Source organism: Loxodonta africana, chromosome X (assembly GCF_030014295.1).
Source record: "Loxodonta africana isolate mLoxAfr1 chromosome X, mLoxAfr1.hap2, whole genome shotgun sequence".
Classification (NCBI taxonomy): domain Eukaryota; kingdom Metazoa; phylum Chordata; class Mammalia; order Proboscidea; family Elephantidae; genus Loxodonta; species Loxodonta africana.
This window is the reverse complement of record NC_087369.1, coordinates 98,642,967-98,664,359: the sequence shown is the minus strand read 5'-3', so window position 1 is coordinate 98,664,359 and position 21,393 is coordinate 98,642,967. Positions and strand designations below refer to the sequence as shown.

The window sequence follows — 21,393 nt, the reverse complement described above, 5'->3', positions numbered from 1 at the left end:
TTTGCACCACCCAGGGAATTCAACGTTGCTGTGACACAGCTCTATGTAAATTCTTAACAAGCTCTGTAACACCTATAATTTTGTTTTATTTGCTGTTTTCATTATTAAAAAAAAAAGCCTCTAAAATGTTATACCTACCCTCCAAAAATCGACTCGATGGCAGTGGGATAGATAGACCCTCCAAAAAAAAAAACTTCCAGTTATTAAAAGACACACTGAAATAAAATGTTCACCGGAATTGTATAGATAATCCTTTTGTTTTTAAATTACACATTTTAAAAATGTTTAATAGAAATGGCAAGTCTGATTTCACTAAAATACCTAAAATTGAGGGCCCTTTCCATGAAAAAAAAAATTTTTTTTTCCATGGTATACGTAGAATAATTGATTTTTTAAAAGCAAAAAATGATAAGGCTAAGAATGAAGTTGGGAGAAGCTATTGTTCAAAAAGTGAATTTTTAATATCCCTAAAAATATGCCCCATTTCACCAAAATCTGGGCTGCTGACCCTACAAGTAAAATACTAATGTGTGTTTAATACTAAGCATCTTTTTTTTTTTTTTTACAGTCAGAAGACATTGAATCATTGATTCCTAAAGGACTTTCAGAATTTACAAAACAACAAATTCGCTATATTCTGCAGGTGAGGAAGTTCAGGAGTGGGGATGTGAAATCAACACTAAGTGCTAGCCCAGGATGCTTCCCTTAATTAAGGGAATGAAGTGGTTTATACTTTGGTTAAACAGAAGTTGCATGATAGATTAGTCAGACCATCAAAAATAGCATCGAACAACTAGCATGCAGAAAAGCATTCTAGAAATACTACTCCTTGCTGAGGAATGCCCCTATTCTCTACTCAGTGCTTTAGTGCACTGAGACTTTAACCCACAGCCTTTGTCTTCCTCTTCTCCATTCCATCCTCTACAGATTCCACCCCACCTTACCCCCAGCAGTGAGAGATGGAAAGGCTACTGCCTTGCTTTTCTGAGTTGTGGAAGACTAGAAACCACTAGGATGGTAAATTATCCTGTGATGAAAGGAGAGACCACAGATCAAGATAAGCACTGAAAAAATATGACCATAAAGAAGAGTACAAGTATTTACAAGAAAGCATTCTAAAGATAATCTAGTTTTGTCTACTGAGGCAAATTTTTAACTTTGATATTTGGTGTCAGACGTTTGCTTATCATCCAAGTATCGGACCTGGTGAAATATTTGTAAAACAAATGAAATATTATTTTTAATGGCACATGGGCTGTGTTATAGAGAGAGGAGTGATGTGGGGATCACCTATACTCGAGCACTTAAATCTTGGAGGCCTCTTTAATATTATTTATGATGATGGGATATCCATTCCAAGTATATTCTAGGCCTATTTCTGTGGAAAACTTTTTCTACGTTCATGAGAGATATTGCTCTGAAATTTTCTTTGCTTGTATTGTCTTTGTCTGGTTTTGGTATCAGAGTAATACTAGTTTCATAAAATGAATTGGGAAGCGTTTCCCTCTTCTGTATTTTCTGGAAAAGACTTGGTGTTAACTCTTCTTTAAACGTTTGCTAGAATTCTCCAGGGAAACCATCTGGGCCTGGAGAAATTTTTTTTTGGGGGGGAGAGTATTTTAAAATTACAAATTCAATTTCCTTAATAGTTACAAATCAAAACCAAACCCCTTGCCATTGAGTCAACTCATAGCGACCCTATAGGATAGACTAGGACTGCCCCATGAGATTTCCAAAGAGCAGCTGGTGGATTTGAACTGCCAACCATTTGGTTAGCAGCCAAGCTCTTAACCACTGTACCATCTGTTTCATATTTGATAAGTCGTGGTAGTTTGTGTTTTTTAAGGAATTGGTCCATTTCACCTTTGTTGTCAAATTTGTGTGTGCAGAGTTGTTCATAGTATCCCCTTGTGCCTTCAGGGTCAGTAGCCTCTGTTTTATTCCTGATATTAGTAATTTGTGTCTTCTCTCTTTTCTTTTTGGAAATCTTGCTGGAGGATTGTTAATCTTATTGTTTTTTTTCCAAGAACCAGATTTTAGTTTCACTGATTTTCTCTACTGCTTTCCTGCTTTCAATTTTATTGATTTCTGTTCTTATCTTCACTATTTCCTTCCTTCTGCCGGCTTTGGGTTTCTGTTGCTCTTCTTTTCCTACTCTCTTGAGATAGGAACTTAGATTATTGATTTGAAACTTTTCTTCTTTTCCAATGTGAGCATTTCAGTGCTATAAATTTCCCTCTCACATGGCTTTTGCTATGTCCTGAAAGTTTTGATATACATTTAATGTTTTATATTTTCAATTCTATGTATTTTTTTAATTTGCCTTGAGACTTCCTATTTGACGCATGGAATGTTTAGAACTGTATTGTTTAGTTTCTAAAGGTTTAGAGACTTTCCTGTTGTCTTTCTGTTATTGATTTCTAGTTCATTGTGGTCAGAGAATACAGCCTGTTGAGAGTTCAGTTCTTTTAAGATGGTTGCAGTTGTTTTATGGTCTAAGATAGAATCCATCTTGGTATATGTTCCATGGGTGCTTAAAAGAATGTATCTTCTGCTATTCTTGGGAGGGGTGTCCTGTAAATGTCGATGAGGTCTTTTGGGTGATGGTGTTATTGAGTTCTTCTATATCCTTGCTGATTTCCTGCTAAGTAGGTCTAGCAGTTGCTGAGAGAGGATATACAAGTCTTTGGCTTTAACTGTGGATATATTTCTCCTTTCAGTTCTATCAGTTTTGCTTCACACATTTTTCAGCACTGCTGTTTGGTGCATAAACATTTAGGATTGCTATGTCTTCCTGCTGGGTTAACCTTTTTATCATTATGTAATGTCTCTCTTTGTCCCTGGTAATTTTCTTTGCTCTGAAGTTGATTTTATCTAATATTAGGTTAACCTTTTTATCATTATGTAATGTCTCTCTTTGTCCCTGGTCATTTTCTTTGCTCTGAAGTTGATTTTATCTAATATTAATATAGCCACTTCTGTTTTCTTTTTTGATTAATATTTGTATGGTATATCTTTTATCCAACCTTTTTCTTTGGTTTTTTTTTTTTTAATTTTGTATTTGAAGTGAGTTTCTTGTAGGCAACATATAGCTGGGTAATTTTTTTAGCCTACTCTGCCAATCTCTGTCTTTTAATTGGTATATTTGGACCATTTGTGATTATTGATAGAGTTAGACCTGTCATTTTCATTTTTTGTTTTCTGTTTGTTCTCTCTCCCTTTTTGTTTGGTTTGGTTTGGTTTCTTGTTTCTTTGTTTCTCTGTTTTCTTTGCTTTCCTTCCTGTGGGTTACTAGGATGTATTTTAAAATTCCATTTTGATTTATTTATAGTACTTTTGAGTGTATCTCTTTGTATAGTTATTTAGTGGTTTTTCTAGGTATTACGTTATATACCCAGACTTATCTAGTAAAATGTGCTGGTGCTGAGAATTTACCAGTTTCAGTGAACTCTAGAAACCTTTGTTCCCCTTTCTTCCCTTAACCCTCTGCATTTGTAATGTAATTGTCTTAATTATTTCCTCTACATCCATTTTGGGGCAGTTCTACTCTGCCCTATAGGGTCGCTATGAGTCGGAATCGACTCGACGGCACTGGGTTTTTGGGACATCCATTTATGGCAACTTTTTTGTTGTTTTTGTCTCATTTTGCTTTTTGCTGGCAACAAATTCTTTTTGTTTTCCTTCATCTTAAAATGTCTTGATTTTCCCTTCATTCCTAAAGGGTATTTTCACTTGATATAGAATTCATGGCTAACAGTTCCTTTCTTTCAGCACTTGAAAAAATGGCATGCCGCTTCCTTCTGCTCTCCATGGTTTCTGATGAGCAATTCACTGTCGTTTGAATTGTTTTTCCACTATAGTGAAGGTTTCTCTCACTGCTTTCAAGTTTTTTGTTGTTGTTGTTGTTCTTTAGTTTTCATAACCTTGACTCTGATTTTCCTGGGCATTGATTTCTTTGGGTTTTAATACTATTCGATGTTTGCTCAGCTTCTTGAATTTTTTTGTTTTGATTTCTTCTGCTAATTTGGGGACGTTTTCAGCTGTTATTTCTTCAAATACTTTTTTAGGCCCACTCTCTCCTCTCCTTCAGGAATGCTGATGACATAAATGTTACATCTTTTCTTATAGTCCCCACAGGTCCCTGAAGCTCTGCTCATTTTTTTAAATCTATTTTCTGTTATTCAGATTGGGTACTTCCTATTGTTCTGTCTTCAAGCTCACTGATTCGTTCTTCTGTTCTCACTGTTCTGTTTTTAGCCCATCCATTGAAGTGTTTTATTTTGTTATTGTGCTTTTCAGTTCTAAAATGTCCATTTGGTTTCTTTTTATACCTTCTATTTCTTTGCTGAGATTTTCTATTTTTTATTTGTCTCAATGGTGTTCATAATTTCTTGTTGAAGCATTTCATGTTGGCTGTTTTAAAATCCTTGTCAGATAATTCTAACATCTCTGTCATCTTGGTGTTGGAATCTACTGACTGTCTTTTCTCAATCAAGTTGAGATTTTCCTGGTTCTTGGAATAATGAGAAATTCTCTACTGAAGCCTGGACATTTTAAATATTATGCTATGAGACTCTGGGTCTTATTCAAACCTTCTGTTTTAACAGGTCTCCTCTGATACTGATCCAATAGGGGAAGTGGGGGTGCTACCTTGTTGCTGCCAGATGGGGATGGAGGTCCGGATTCCCTACTCAGCCTCTGTTGACACTGGGGGGAGGAGGAGCTCTTTATTCTTGCTAGGTGGGTTGGGGTATTCTGGCTCCCTATTAGGCTCTCCCTGATATCTCCCTAACTGGGATAGGGAGGAATGTCTTATTACTGCTCTCCACATGGCCTCCATCGACGCTGTGCCGAGGAAGGGGGATGCCTAATTTCAACTGAGCATGGATAAAAGTCCTGACTCTCCACTAGGACTCCTCTGACACCACCCCGAGGGGAAGAAGAGTGGCATCTCACTACTACTGGATAGGAGTGGAAGTTCGGGTTCTCCATGTGGTCTCAACTGACACCACAGTGCTTGGGGCTTTGTTATTGCCCCGTGGGGATGAAAATGCTGCCTCCTCTGACACCAACCCAATGAGGAAGAAGGTTGGGGCACCTCGTTAGAACCTGGTGAGGGTAGAAATGTAGGCTCTCCTCTTGGCCTTTGACTGTTTGGGTGGAGATGTGTTCACAGTTTTTTCTGTGGTGTTTAGCTATAAAAAAAAAAGTGGAGTGATTATTGTCTAAAATATTTCTGTCTTGCTAGGCTGCCCCTTTCTTGGTCCTTTGACTAGAGTCAGCTTCTTTTGGGGCTTTTTTTTTTTTTTGTCTGTACCCACTGGTGTTTCTGGGTTACTTGCTTCTGCAACATCAAGTCTGGGATATTTGAGGCAAAAGGAAAAGCCAGAGAACTCATTGCTGTGCCATTCATCAGGTCCCAAGGTCCTTAACCCTTCTCCCTTTTCACCTTTCAGGGCCTTCTTATATTTGTTTTATATATAATGTCCAGGGTTTTTAGTTATACTTAGTGGAAGAAGTAAAGAAAATTATTTCTACTCCATCTTTCCAGAAGTGGAAGTCATCTTTTTTTTTCTTAAAACTTTTTTCTTTCAAGAAATGAGTTTAATCTGTGAAAGGATTTTCTCCCTGTTCTTTAAAATTTGAGATGGCTCTATTCTTTGAAGTTAAACTTAATTAGTATTATCTTCTTCGCACCTCAGGCAAAATCTTTGCACTTGAAAGCACATTTAGGGAGATGTATTTTATTTTTTATAAGTTGATCGTCTTTATCTCTTCCAATCTTTTAAATAAAGAATAAAAGTAAATTTGAGAATTTGAAGATTCAATTCTGTCTTATGAGAAAGGTGATACATCATCACGGAAAAAAAATAGACCTTTGTTCTAAACACCTGACTACGATCTCTTCAACAATATTGCTTGGGTTACTTAAGCACACTATTGACAAGATGTCCTAAATCATTGTTATAATACTTCAATACCAAAAATAAAATTGCTAATAAGTTTACCCATAGCAACAGAAAACTAAGATTACTGTCACTTACATTGCTTATTTTCAATTGTTAGTTAAAATAAACTATCAATCGTTTTTTTCCTCCAGATGAGGGGGATGTCTGATAAGTCACTTCGACTAGTACTGTCCACATTCAGCAACATACGGGAGGAACTTGGACATCTTCAAAATGACTTGACAGTAAGATTTACTTTAATTTTTCTTTCTACAGCCTTTCTAGTTCATAGCTTCCTAATGCAGAAGTCGAGACATTTGGTCTGCTTTACAAAAAAAAAATTTTTTAATATAACACGAAACTATGCTAAGCCAGACACAGCTAAATCATTTTCATGAAAGAGTTAATTAGGGTAGAGTGAGAAGAAAGCACCTGTCAAATGTGTAAACAAAAGGATTTTGGATGTACACTCATTATTTGAGGTTATCATTAAGGTGACTTAATACTTAAAGTGTGGAAATAGCTTGCCCATTGAATAGGAAGTTCACCCTTTTCTGTAATAATAAAGCATACTTGGAATTTCTCTTCAGACATACTAACTTGAAAACTTCTCTCCAAGAACTTAACCTTTCTATTCTCTATTTAAATTGGTGCTCTTGATGCCATCATGTAGGTACATTCAGAATGCTTTTCATACAATGAATAACTCCTCGAGTACTTTGGAGAAGGTTTTTTTGTTTCTGGGTTCTGATGAACACATTTAGACTCTAATTTGAAAATTCGTCACCTGCTGGGATTAACAAGGGGTCTTTGTAGGCTGGGGAAAAACATTAAAATAGTTCAAAAGGTTCTGCTTCTTTGCACTTAGAGTTAGTCAATCAAATGTCTCTTTCAATGTAGTTTTTTAAAATTTTCAGTCCTTTCCTATTCCTTAGTTTGCTTAACTTTTAAGAATTCTGTTTAATTATGCGACTACAAATGAATCAAGTGTTTACTGAAATTTTCCAACATAAAGCCAGTCTTTATATTATGCGACTGTTGACAAGTTTCTGTAACTCTCATTCATAACAAATACTTTATACTTCTAGTTACTGGAAAATGACAAGTTAAGACTTGAGAAAGACTTGGCATTCAAAGAAACGCAAATAAAAGAGTATGAAGAACTTTTGGCATCAGTGAGAGCAAATAATCGCCAGCAGCAGGTAATTTGATGTTTTCACTGATGATAAACTAGATTTATAACTTCGCACATGCATAATTACTGGCACATTGGAGTTATAAAATACAACCCAGAAAATTAGACTTAAAGTATGATGGAATCATTAGTTCATATGAGAATTGAGTGGTTTTGACTATTTTCAATGACTGAAAGCCCTCTAAAAAAAAAAAAAGATCATTGTTGTTATTGTTAGGTCCCATTGAGTAGGTTCTGACTCGTAGCCACCCTATGAACAACAGAATGAAACATTGCCCCAGTCCTGCAACATCCTCACAATTATTGCTATATTTGAGCTCATTGTTGCAGCCTCTGTGTCAGTCCAACTTGTTGAGGGTCTTCCTCTTTTTTGCTGACCCTATACCTTACCAAACATGATATCCTCTTCCAGGGATTGGTTCCTCCTGGTAATATGTCCAAAGTACACGAGATGTACTCTGGCTGTACTTCTTCTAAGACAGATTTGTTCATTCTTCTGGCAGTCCATGGTATATTTAATATTCTTCAACAACACCATAATTCAAAGGCATCAATTCTTCTTTAGCCTTCCTTATTTTTTTTCCAGCATTCACATACATACGAGGCGATTGAAAATATCATGGCTTGGGTCAGGTGCATCTTAGTCCTTAAAGTGACATCTTTTGCTTTTTAACCCTTTTAAGAGGTCTTTTGCAACAGATTTGCCCAAAGCAATATGTTGTTTGATTTCTTGACTGCTGATTCCATAGGCATTAATTGCAAATCCAAATAAAATGAAATCCTTGACAGCTTCATTATTTTTTCCATTTAACATGATGTTGCTTATTGGCCCAGTTGTGAGGATTTTTGTTTTCTTTATGTTGAGATGTAATCCATACTGAAGGCTGTAGTCTCCGATTTTTGTCAGTAAGTGCTTCAAGTTCCCTTGGCTTTCAGCAAGTAAGGTTGTGTCATCTGCATATTGCAGGTTGTTAATGAGTCTTCCTCCAGTCCTGATGCCCGTTCTTCTTCATGTAGTCCAACTTTTTGGATTATTTGCTCAGCATACAGATTGAATAAGTACAGTGAATGGATAAAATCATGACAGATAACCTTATATATTTTAGATATAAAGTATATACAATGTACAATTATGTGTGCTTTTGGGTGACAAGAATTGTAAAATACCAAAAATCTAGATTAACTCACTCATTCGGTCTACTACCATGTCGATGAAAAAAAATTGGGGGGCCTCAAAATGTGTTTTCACAATGAATAAATGAATAAATGAACTCTAGAGAACTTTTCCAGATATCTAAGCAGAGATGATTCCTAGGAAATTGCAATGAATCTCTAAGTCTCACCCCTTCCTAATCTTCACTCCCACGATGGTCCCAAATTCTTGTTGAGTTTCCAATCATCACATAAACAATGAGGCATATGGTCATTTTGGTGTTACTGTATTGTCAAAGGGTAGCGGGGACCAGATTGCTAAACAGGATACTGAAAATTCATCTAGTTCTGATTCCTTCTTGTACAAGATAGCCAAGTGAGACTAGGGGCATGAATGTAATATCTTGCATTGCTGATTCAACTTACCATCTAGGGGCAAGTATATACGAAAACTGGGCATGGAAAAATATTTGCTTGATTTAACTGAATGAATCAGCCAAAAGTGCACCTTTACCCCCTAAAAAAGTAGAATGCATTTGTCTTAGTTTCTTGTGTCTTTCTTACAGCAAGGACTTCAAGACTCAAGCTCAAAATGCCAGGCACTGGAAGAAAACAATCTCTCTCTTCGACATACACTGTCTGACGTGGAATATAGACTAAAAGAACTAGAATACTGTAAACGTAATTTAGAACAAGAGAATAAAAACCTTAGAGTGCAGGTATTAAAATTTTGTATTATATATGTGTATATATATATTCATTAATCTTAAGGAAATACATGGACTGCTTTCTGATGGCCTCACGCACAGTCAGGTCTTATCTCATTTCCATTTGTGCTGTATAATATGCTTCCTAAAAATCACTTTCATTATTTCAATGTCTTATTTAATTACATATTTTCATCTCATAGTAAGTCTTATAATATATGTATTTTATTCATAACGATCCAATTACAGAAAGTTATTTTGTCTTGTGTAGGTTTCTGAGACTCACACAGGCCCAATGCTGCAGGCAAAAATGGATGAGATTGGCAGTCATTACATGGAGATGGTAAAAAACTTGAGAATTGAGAAAGATAGAGAAATCTGCAAATTAAGGGTATGTTTATCCTACAGTGCATAAATACACGTGTCAGCACAAACTTTCTAACAAGAGAATGATGGTTTCAAGTTTAAAGCTACCAATTAGGAATATGCCATGGAACGTTTTGCTTTAAATGTGTACAGAATGTTAGTGCTAAACTGTTTTCTAATTTTCCTTAACCTTTTCTAGGAAAGTAAAAGAAGACATTAAGTTCAGGGTTCTTTGTCTTTTTTGGGGAGGGCTTTATGATCTCTGCCTGAAGCACACTTACAAAAGCAAGAGCAACCGTCCAGATTATCCAGAGGAGCCACGGTTGGATTCACAAAAATCCGCACTTAACTTTGAAGGATGATATTTATCAAGGACTTTTTAAACAAGAGAATAAAACAAGGAACTGTGTTGAATTTTAAGTACCTGTAAATGGCAGCAAAATTAGGATGATATTTTCTAGAATAAGTATACACTGCCTTGTTTTGTAATTCTAGGTTGAGTTGGTCCAACCGCTAATTTATTGCTTTCCAAATGTAATCAAATATACGTCAATATTTTAATGGACAAACTGACCACAGATTTTTTTTCTGTATAATATCACTGTACAAACTTTACCAAAACAAAACAAGACAAAGCATAATTTGTTCAAAAGTCTACCAAACTCTTCTAGCAGATTTCATCCACTGGTTCCTTTTTCACCCCCAAAGTGGCCATCTATGCAAACATAATGTGGCAAAGTGGAAAATGGACAGGACTTGGAGTCAGAAGATCTTGGAGGTGCAGCTATTTTACTTACTAACCATGTGATTTTGAATCGCTTAACTTCTCTGGAACTCATTTACCTGTTTTGTAAATGAGGGTTATAACGATGTTTTACTCACAAGGCTGCTGTGAGGACTGAGATAAGGCATGAAGGAGGAATATTTTGTGCACTTCAACTCACAATTTAATATTAGTTCTTAGTGTTGAGTTTTCGATAATTCGAAGGAACCTAAAGCTACCTCCTCTAAGTAGAGTTGACCTTAATGACGTGGATGGAGTCAAGCTTTCGGGACCTTCCTTTGCTGATGTGGCATTACTCAAAATGAGAAGAAACAGCTGCAAACATCCATTAATAATTGGAACCTGGAATGTACGAAGTATGAATCTAGGAAAATTAGAAAGCATCAAAAATAAAATGGAACACATAAACATTGATATCCTAGGCATTAGTGACCTGAAATGGACTGGTATTGGCCATTTTCAATCAGACAATCATATGGTCTCATATGCTGGGAACAACAACCTGAAGAGGCAAAAAAAAAAAAACATTGCCATTGAGTTGATTCTAACTTACGACAGCCCTATATGCTGTTGAACATTTCAAGATCTATCCTGAAGTACAGTGCTACCAGTGATAGAATAATATCCATAAGCCTACAAGGAACACCAGTTAATAGTACTATTATTCAAATTTATGCACCAATCACTAAGACCAAATATGAAAAACTGAAGATTTTTACCAACTTCTGCAGTCTGAAATTGATCAAACAGGAAGTCAGGATGCATTGATAATTATTGGAGATTGGAACGTGAAAGTTGGAAACAAAGAAGGATCGGTAGCTGGAAAATATGGCCTGGATGATAGAAATGATGCCGGAGATCACATGATAGAATTTTGCAAGACCACCGACTTCTTCATTGCAAGTACCTTTTTTTACCAGCATGAATGGCAACTATACACCTGGACCTTGCCAGATGGAATACACAGCAATCAAATTGACTACATCTGTGGGAAGAGACGATAGAAAAGCTCAATATCATCACTCGACACAAGGCCAGGGGCTGACTGCAGAACAGACATCAATTGCTCATATGCAAGTTCAAGTTGAAACTGAAGAAAATTAAAACAAGTCGACAACAGCCAAAGTACAATCTTGAGTATAGAATAGATTTGACACATTGAACACTAATGACCCAAGGCCATCATCCATGAAGAAAGCAAGAGGTCATTAAAAAGAGAGAAAATAAAGAAAAGACCTAACTGGATGTCAGAAGACTCTGAAACTTGCTCTTGAGGAAGAAATGATGAAGTGAAAGAGTTGAAGGGAAGATTTCAAAGAGCCACTCGAGAAGACAAAATGAAGTACTATAATGACATGCAAAAACCTGGAGATGGAAAACCAAAAGAGAAGAACACGCTCTGCATTTCTCAAGCTGAAAGAACTGAAAAAAAAATTCAAGCCTCAAATTGCAATATTGAAGGCTTCTATGGGGAAAATATTAAACGACTCAGGGAGCACCAAAAGAAGATGGAAGGAATACACAGAGTCACTATACCAAAAGGAATTCATCAATGTTCAACCATTTCAAGGGGTACCATATGAGCAGGACCTCATGGTTCTGAAGGAAGAAGTCCAAGCTGCACTGAAGGCATTGGCGAAAAACAAGGCTCCAGGAATTGATGAATCAAGATGTTTCCACAAATGGATGCAGTACTGAAAGTATTCACTCATCTGTGCCAAGAAATCTGGAAGACAGCTACCTGGCCAACCAACTAGAAGAGATCTATATTTATGCCTATTCCCAAGAAAGGTGATCCTACCAAATGCAGAAGTTATCAAACAGTATCATTAATATCACAGGCAAGTAAAATTTTCCTGAAGATCATTCAAAAGCAGCTGCAGCAGTATATCCACAGGGAACTGCCAGAAATTCAAGCTGGATTCAGAAGGGGACATGGAACCAGGAATATCTTTGCTGATGTCAGATGGATCCTGGCTGAAAGCAGAGAACACCAGAAAGATGTTTACCTGTGTTTTATCAACTATGCAAAGGCATCCAACTGTGCGGATCATAACAAATTATGGATAAAATTCTGAAGAATGGGAATTCTGGAACACTTAATTGTACTCATGAGGAACCTGTACATAGATCAAGAGGCAGTTGTTCGAATAGAACAAGGGGATACTGCGTGGTTTAAAGTCAGGAAAGGTGTGTATCAGGCTTGTATCCTTTCACCATACTTATTCAATCTCTATGCTGAACAAATAATCTGAGAAGGTGGACTATTTGAAGAAGAATGGGGCATCAGGATTGGAAGAAGACTCATTAACAACCTGTGTTAATGTAGACGACACAACCTTGCTTGCTGAAAGTGAAGAGGACTTGAAGCACTTACTGATGAAGATCAAAGACCACAGCCTTCAGTGTGGATTACACCTCCACATAAAGAAAACGAAAATTCTCACAACTGGGCCAGTAAGAAGCATCATGATAAATGGAGAAAAGACTGAAGTTGCTGAAGGTTTCATTTTACTTGGATTCACAATCAACGCCCACGGAAGCAACAGTTAAGAAATCAAAAGACGAGTTGCATTAGGCAAATCTGTTGCAAAAGACCTCTTTTGAAGTGTTGTAAAGCAAAGATTTCACCTGGAAGACTAAGGTGTGCCTGACCCAAGCCATGGTGGTTTCAGTCAGCTCCTAAGCATGTGAAAGCTGAATGATGAATAAAGAAGACCGAAGAAGAATTGACGCCTTTGAATTGTGGTGTTGGAGAAGAATATTGAACATGCCATGGACTGCCAAAAGAATGAACAAATCTGTCTTGGAAGTACAACCAGAATGCTCCTTAGAAGCAAGGATGGAAAGACTGCATCTTACATACTTTGGACATGTTGTCAGGAGGGATCAGTCCCTGGAGAAGGACATCATGCTTGGTAGTGTAGAGGGTCAGCAAAGAAGAGAAAGATCCTCGATGAGATGGATTGACACAGTGGCTGCAACAATGGGCTTAAGCATAACAACGATTGTGAGGATGGCGCAGGACCGGGCAGTGTTTCGTTCTGCTGTACATAGGGTCGCTACGAGTGAGAACCAACTCAATGGCACCTAACAACAACAACAACAAAGCTCCTGATTTCTTAACTTTATTTTAATTTTTGTGGCCCAGGACTGTTACTTAGGTAATGCCTACCTCAAAAGAGCAAAGGTATCTTTCAGAAAATGGAAGAATTCCTAATTGGTATTTCAATCCATTTTTTACATTCACAAAATTCTGTCAAAGGTCATAACTATTGGTATTTTGTTCTTCATCTTGTAACTAGCTGTGTGACTTTGTGTCACTTAACCTCACTGGAATTCAGGTAACTAATTTGTAAACAAGGATTATAATAATGCTAATTTCTTTTTTATTTTTAATAACACCTTTATTGAGACGTAATTCACATAACATGCAATTCACCCATTTAAAGTGTACGATTCAATGATTTTTTAGTATAGTCGAAGAGTTGTACAACCATCACCACAATCCACCCCACAGGAGAAGTCCCATACTTATTATCAGTGACTCTCCATTCTACGCTCACTCCTCCACCCCTGTCAAGCATAAATCTACTTTCTCTATAGATATGCCTTTTCTGGAAATTTTATACAAATGGAATCATACAATATGTTGACCTCTCGTGACTGGCTTCTCTTACTTAACGTGATGTTTTCAAGGTTCATCCATGTTGTAGCATATATCAGTATGCCTTTTATGGCCAAATAATATTCCTTTGTATGGATATGCCACTATTTGTTTATCATTCACCAGCTGATGTACATTTGGGTTGTTTCTATTTTTTGTTTATTTTTAATAACATTTATGTACATTACTGTGTAAGTTTTTGTGTGGACATATGTTTTCATTTCTCTTGGGAGTATAATTACTGGGTTTATCTTTTCAAGTAACTGCCACATTGTTTCCCAAAGTAGTTGCAACATTGTACATTCCCTTCAAGGGGCTGAACTTTCTTTTTAACTTTATCGTGGTGAAATATATATAGCAAAAAGTTTTCCATTTTAACCTTTTTTCAGTGTACAACTCGGTGACATTAATTACATTCACCATGTTGTGTAGCATCACCACTATCCATTTCCAAAAGTTTTCCATATCTCAAACAGATACTCAATAAACCTTCAGCAGTAACTCCCATTTCCTCTTCCCCCAGCCTCTGGTAACCACGAATAGCGTTTTGTCTCTATACACTTGCCTGTTCTAGATATTTCATGTAAGTGGGATCATACAATATTTGTTCTTTTGTCACTGACTGCAGCCCTGGAGTGCAGTGGTTAAGAGCTGTGGTTGTGTCATATACATATCTCAGGTTGTTAAAATCTTCCTCCAATCCTGAGGCCACGTTCTTCTTCATATAGTTGATCTCAGATTATTTGCTCAGTATACAGGTAGAATAAGTACGGTGAAAGGATACAACCCTGATGCACACCTTTCCTGATTTTAAAACAGGCAGTATCCCCTAGTTCTCTTCAAACAACTGCCTCTTGGTCTATGCACAGGTTCCTTGTGAGCACAATTAAGTGTTCTGGAATTCCCATTCTTCACAATGTTATCCATAATTTGTTATGATCCACACAGTCAAATGCCTTTTCACAGTCAATAAAACACAGGTAAACATCTTTCAGGTATTCTCTGCTTTCAGCCATGATTCCTCTAACATCAACAATGATACCCCTCATTCCATGCCCTCTTTTGACTCCGGGTTGCATTTCTGGCAGTTCCCTGTCAATGCACTGCTGCAACCATTTTTTAATTATCTTCAGCAAAATTTTACTTATGCATGATATTAATGATATTGTTCAATAATTTCCACATTCTGTTGGATCACCTTTCTTTGAAATGAGCACAAGTATGGCTCTTTTCCAAACGGTTGGCGGAGTAGCTGTCTTCCAAATTTCTTGGTATAGATGAGTGAGCACCTCCAGGGCTGCATCCATTTGTTGAAACATCTCAATTGGTATTCCGTCAATTCCTGGAGCCTTGTTTTTTGCCTATGCCTTCAGTACAGCTTGAACCTCTTCCTTTGTTACCAACGGTTCTTGATCATATGCTACCTCCTGAATGAACGTTGACCAATTCTTTTTGGTACAGTGACTCTGCATATTCCTTCCATCTTCTTTTTATGCTTCCTGAGTCTTTCAATATTTTACTGATAGAATCCCTCGAAATTGCAACTCAAGGCTTAAATTTTTTCTTCAGATCTTTCGGCTTGAGAAATGCCAAGTGTGTTCTTCCCTTTTGGTTTTCTAACTCCAGATCTTTGCACATTTCATTATAATAATTTACTTTGTCTTCTCAAGCCGCTCTTTGAAATCTTCTGTTCAGCTCTTTTACTTCACCATTTCTTCCATTTGTTTTAGCTGCTGTAAGTTCAAAGCAAGTTTCAGAGTCTCTTCTGACACTCATTTTGGTCTTTCCTTTCTTTTCTGTCTTTTTAATGACCTTTTGCTTTCTTCATGTATGATGTCCTTGATGTTATCCCACCACTCGTCTGGTGTTTCATCATTAGTGTTCACATCTATTCTTGAGATGGTCTGTAAATTCCAGTGGGATATACTCAAGGTCATACTTTGGTTTTCATGGACTAGTTTTAATTTTCTTCAATTTCAGCTTGAACTTGCATATGAGCAATTGATGGTCTGTTCTGCATTCAGGCCCTGGCCTTGTTCTGACTGATGATATTGAGCTTTTCTATTGTCTCTTTCTACGGATGTAGTCAATTTTATTCCTGTATTTTCCACCTGGTGAGATCCACATGTATAGTCACCATTTATGTTAATGAAAAAAAGGTATTTGCAGTGAAGAAGTCGTTGGTCTGGCAAAATTCTATCATGCGATCTCTGGCATCATTTCTATCACCAAGGCCGTATTTTCCAACTACTGATCCTTCTTCTTTGTTTTCAACTTTCTCATTACAATCACTAGTAATTATCAATCTAAGCGGAAGTTGATAAAATTAATTCAAACTGCAGAAGTTGATAAAAATCTTCAATTTCCTCTTCTTTCATATTAGTGGTTGGTATGTAAATTTGAATAATAGTCATATTAGCTGGTCTTCCTTGTAGGTGTATGGATATTATCCTATCACTGACAGTGTTGTACTTCAGGATAGACCTTGAAATGCTCTTTTTGATGATGAGTGTGACTCCATCCCTCTTCAATTTATCATTCCCAGCATAGTAGACTTATGATTGTCTGATTCCAAACAGCCAATACCAGTCCATTTCAGCTCACTAATGCTAAGGATATTGATCTTTATGTGCTCCATTTCATTTTTTAACTACTTCCAATTTTCCTGTGTTCATACTTTGTACATTCCATGTTCTGATGATTAATGGGTGTTTGCAACTGTTCCTTCTCATTTTGTGCTATACCACATCAGCAAATGGAAGTCCCAAAAGCTTTACTCCATCCACGTCATTAAGGCCTACTCTACTTTGAAGAGAGAGCTTTTCCCCAGTCTTATTTTGAGTACCTTCCAACCTGAGGGGCTCATCTTCCAGCACTATGTCAGACAATGTTCTGCTGCTATTCATAAGGTTTCCAGTGGCCAATTTTCTTCAGAAGTAGACCACCAGATCTTTCTTCCCAGTCTTTTCTAGTCTGGAAGCTCTGCTGAAACCTGTCCACCACAGGTGACCCTGCTGGTATTTGAAATATCCCTGGCATAGCTTCCAGCATCACAGCAACATGTAAGCCACTACAGTAAGACAAACTGACAGATGCTTGGTGAGATGCTATCATAATAATGCTTATTCCTTTTTAATTCCTTAGACCCAATTAAACCAGTATCAAAAAGACGTTTCTAGAAGAGAAGGAAGTTGCAGTGATTTCCAACTCAAGCTTCACGAACTGACAAGTTTGCTGGAAGAGAAAGATGCGCTTATAAAACGTCAGTCAGAGGTAAGAAAAAAAGTGGTGGGTGTGGAAAGAAACAATGTGATCCTGTAACATAAATACTTCTCATGAACTAGAAAAAAGGTACATTTCCATGACTCACTTTATTACATGAAGTAGAACATAAGTACTTGCGAATAAGTAGAAGATTCATATTTCAAGAGAAATAATTCAAATGAAAGCTAGAATTGAAGCAGAAAATAAGTGCTATTGTACAATGGATATTTTTAAGACATTAATTTTATATCTCATCAGTAGTGGAACTACCAATAAGACTGTGAGCTCATTACTAGATTATGAGCTGTTTCAGCAAGGAACTGTGTTATAGTCTTCCTTTATGTAGCCCAGTATCTGCCATGCAGGAAATACTGAAAGAACTACCAAAAAATGGTGTCTCATATTATATTGCTGTTACTGAACAAATGGTGCTTGTAGTAAATTTCAGTGGTAGGCTTTCTGTTAGGAATCAACAACTGATTCCATATTTAAGCTACAATACTTTTGTGCCGTTGCCATACTTTCAAGTGTTTTAGGACAGAACTTTCACATCTTTGTTTTGAGAACTGTACCTAGTCACTTTCGTGTTATCTCCCAAGTATAGAAATTCTACACTAGTTAGTGGATTTCTGCAAAAGGCATACAGTATAACTTGTTAGGTACCCGGAAACAAGACTATCTGGTATTCAACAAATGGGGTTATAATGTTTTTGCCTCAGGCTATAAAGGAAGGAAAATGGGGCAATTTTTTTCTTAGCCTTGTTAAAAAAAAAAAAAACAGAACATACTTTTTACCTCATGTTCCTGCTTTTCTCCAAATAATTATGTCCCATTTATTTATAAGGAACTCTCCAAATTAAGACAAGAAATGTATTCATCTCATAACCAACTCACCAGTGGTGGAAGGACTACTATTACCACTAAAAAGTAATGTACTTTTATAATAAAATTTGAATGTTGATTTGCTTATTTTATAATCCAAATTATTGCACGTTTAATTGATATGCACACCCCCTAGACAGAGTTTGGTGTTTTCTGTTGGTCAATAATTCTACTGAAGAATGAATATTCACAAAAAGAGTTTTCTGTTATGGCCAATATAATTCTGTAGGAAACCTTTCCTGTATTAACAATATATTAAACACTACGGAAATGAGAAACAAAGTAATATATTGTTTAACAAATTGTATTAGTTACCCAAATCAAACTGGGAATTAATTGATTTGTTTTATTGAAATTGGTTGGAGTCTATATGGATTCATGTGCTCAAATTATGTCTTGAGAAATTTCTCTCCATCTCTTGGCTCTCCTCTTTTTCATGTAGGCATCGTTCTCAGGAAGGGTGTTCCCTGCCAGGGCAGGCATTGATGGTAGCCAGACACCATCTAGTTCTTCTGGTCTCAGGCTGATAGAGCCTCTGGTTTATCTGACCCTTTTGTCTCTTGGGCTAATATTTTCCTTGTGTCTTTGGTGTTCTTCATTCTCCTTTGCTCCAAGTAGCTTGGGACCAATTGAAGCATCTTAGATGGCCACTCGCAGGCTTTTAAGACCCCAGATGCCGCTACTCAAAATTTCCATCACTCTTGACAGTTCAGTGCCTCCTAAGCACTGGCGACCTTTTTCCCCCATCCTACGATCTCTAGTAACCAATAAACTTTGAACTCGATACCCTTGTCTATTTTAATTCTGTAATTTTGTTGTTAATCTTCTGAATTTCTGATTGCTGTCTGTCTATGGATTTTTCCAGCTTATTGAACTTTTCATTATGTTTCTGAATAATCTTTCTGATTTCTTCAGTTGCTTTATCTGTGTGTTCCTTGGCTTGTTCTGTGTATTGCTTCATTTGCTTCCTGATGTCTTGAAGGGTTCTGTATATTAAACTTTTGTATTCTGCGTCTGGTAATTCCAGGAATGCACTTTCATCTAGAAGATCCCTGGATTCTTTGTTTTGAGAGCCTGTTGAGGTGATCATGGCCTGTTTCTTTATGTGACTTGATATTGACTGTTGTCTCTGAGCCATCTATAAGTTATTGTATTAGTTTATGCTTGCTTACTGTTTTGTAGCTTCTTGCTTTGTTTTGTTTTGGTATACCCCTATGGGTTGCTTGAATGAGCTATCTTGATTATTTTCACCTTTGGGGCTCTGGTGTCCTGCCCCCAGATGGCTAGAGCTATTATCAGGTATATCAGTCTAGGAGTCCATTCACTTTTCTTGTATGAATTCAACTCAGGTGTCCAGGTAGCTGATCATCAAGCATGTGGTACAGGCTCTGTCCTGCAGTCTTAGAGGGGCAGGGGTGATTGGTGTAGGTACTGGTATCTGGTTGCGGCAGGGGGTCATGCTCTGAACAAGGCAGGAGGCTGAAAATCATCCCCCAAGGGTCTCTGAGAAAAGCATGTCCCTGTTCCCTAGAGCGTACAGGTGGGTGGGTTCTGCAGACAGACCACGGGCACCCAATGTTTTTGGTCGTAAGGACTGGGAGGTACCAGTTATCCTTGGACCCCTGTCACGGGTGGCTGGGTGACCTGAGTGGAGCCACCAGTCCTTAGGCCCCTGCTGCAGGTAGGTGACGACTGTGTTTAATAGGCAAAGAGGTGTCAAACATCAAGCACCCACCTTTCCACCGCACAGCTGAAACAGTTGTAGTCTGCCAACAAGGGCCTATCCTCCTGAAACAGGCCTACGCAGGTCCATGCAGAGGGGAAAGGTACTCAAAGTCCACGGACCATTTATGCCTGGACAGGAGCTGCTTCTGTCCTGAGCTTCCCTGGTTAGTGGAACTGGCAAATTATCTTTTCCCCCAATTGCAAATTTATTCCTTCTCCAGGGCCTAGAGGATGGCTCTAGGTGCTCAACAGGGCCTATCTCAGGCCCAGGGAAATCAACAGCCACTGAAGCCTGCTTGTGGGCAGGGAGGGTGGAGTAAAATATACGCGAGTACTTAGTTTTTGCCAAGCACCGTTCTCTGGTTCCAGAGGTGTGAGTAGGCTATGTGGCTGGCTGCTTCTCCTTGAGGAAACTGTGGCCAAACTCTAGCACCAGCCCACGGCAGCCGCTCCCAGAAATGGTGCCTGAGTGCTCCCTGCGATTCAGGTTCGGTAACTCTTCTCCACTTGAGAGCTGTCTCTTCCTTCCCCTGCCCCTCAGTTCGTTTTTTAATGTTGCCTTTGATGTTTGGGGCTGCTAGCTTGCCATAAATATACTCGTTTCACTTGTTTTTGGGGGTCTTTGTTGTAAGAGGGCTTGCCAGAAGCATCTGTCTATTCTGGTATCTTGGCCCCACCTCCTCTTGCCTATTTTAGATATTTCATATAAGTGGGCTCATACAATATTTGTCCTTTTGACAATGACTTATTTCATTCAGCATAATGTTTTCAAGAATAATCAAGTTGTAGCATGTATCAGGACTTCATTTCTCTTACTGGCTGAGTAAATATTCCATTGTATGTATGCACAATATTTTGTTTATTCATCTGTTGATGGATATTTAGGTTGTTTCCACCTTTGGCTATTGTTAATAGTGCTTCAACGAACATTCATATACAGTATATGTTTGAGTCCCTCCTTTCAATTCTCTTGGGTATTTACTGAGGAGTGGAATTGCTGGGTCATATGGAATTCTAAGTTTAACTTTTTGAGAAGTCTCCAAGCTGTTTTCCATAGTGGCTGTATCATTTTACAATCCCACCAGCAATGGACAAGAGTTTCAGTTTCTCTACATCCATGCCAACACCTGTTGTTTTCCTTTTTAAAAAAATCATAGACGTCACAGTGGGTGTGATGTGATATCTCATTGTGGTTTTGATTTGCACTTCCATAAAAAAAAAAAAAGAAAGAAAAGGTATCCAAATAAAAAAAGAGAAATAAAATTATCCCTTTTTGCTGATGATATGATCCTATACATAGAGAACCCCAAAGAATCTGCAAGGAAGCTACTAGAACTAGTGAAGTAATTCAACAAAGTGGCAGGATACAAGGTTAACACACAAAAATCAGCCAGGTTTCTATACATGAAAAATTAGCATTATGGAAAGGGAAATTAAGGAAACAATTTCATTTACAATAGCATCTAAAAGACCAAAAGGAATAATTTCAACCAAAGAAGTGAAAAACATGTATACTGAGATCTATAAATCATTAAAGAAAGAAATTAAAGAAAACCTAAATAAATGAAAGGACAATCCATGCTCATGCATTGGAAGACTTACTATTGTTAAGGTGTCAATGCCACCCAAAACAGCCTATAGATTCAAAATGCAATCCCCTTCAAAATTCTAATAGCCTTCTTTACATAAATGGAAAAGCCAAT

The 21,393-nt window shown here is 37.4% G+C and overlaps 1 protein-coding gene across 1 annotated transcript in view; it reads left to right on the top strand.

Moving 5' to 3' along the window:
- The window catches only part of POF1B (POF1B actin binding protein), a 109,885-nt gene that overhangs the window by 73,597 nt on the left and 14,895 nt on the right, over window positions 1-21,393 (top strand). The window contains exons 8-14 of the mRNA XM_064278451.1: window positions 569-643; window positions 6,101-6,193; window positions 7,037-7,150; window positions 8,862-9,014; window positions 9,274-9,393; window positions 16,964-17,092; window positions 17,928-18,010. Coding sequence (XP_064134521.1) covers window positions 569-643; window positions 6,101-6,193; window positions 7,037-7,150; window positions 8,862-9,014; window positions 9,274-9,393; window positions 16,964-17,092; window positions 17,928-18,010 — 767 coding nt within the window. The remainder of the gene's footprint in view (window positions 1-568; window positions 644-6,100; window positions 6,194-7,036; window positions 7,151-8,861; window positions 9,015-9,273; window positions 9,394-16,963; window positions 17,093-17,927; window positions 18,011-21,393) is intronic.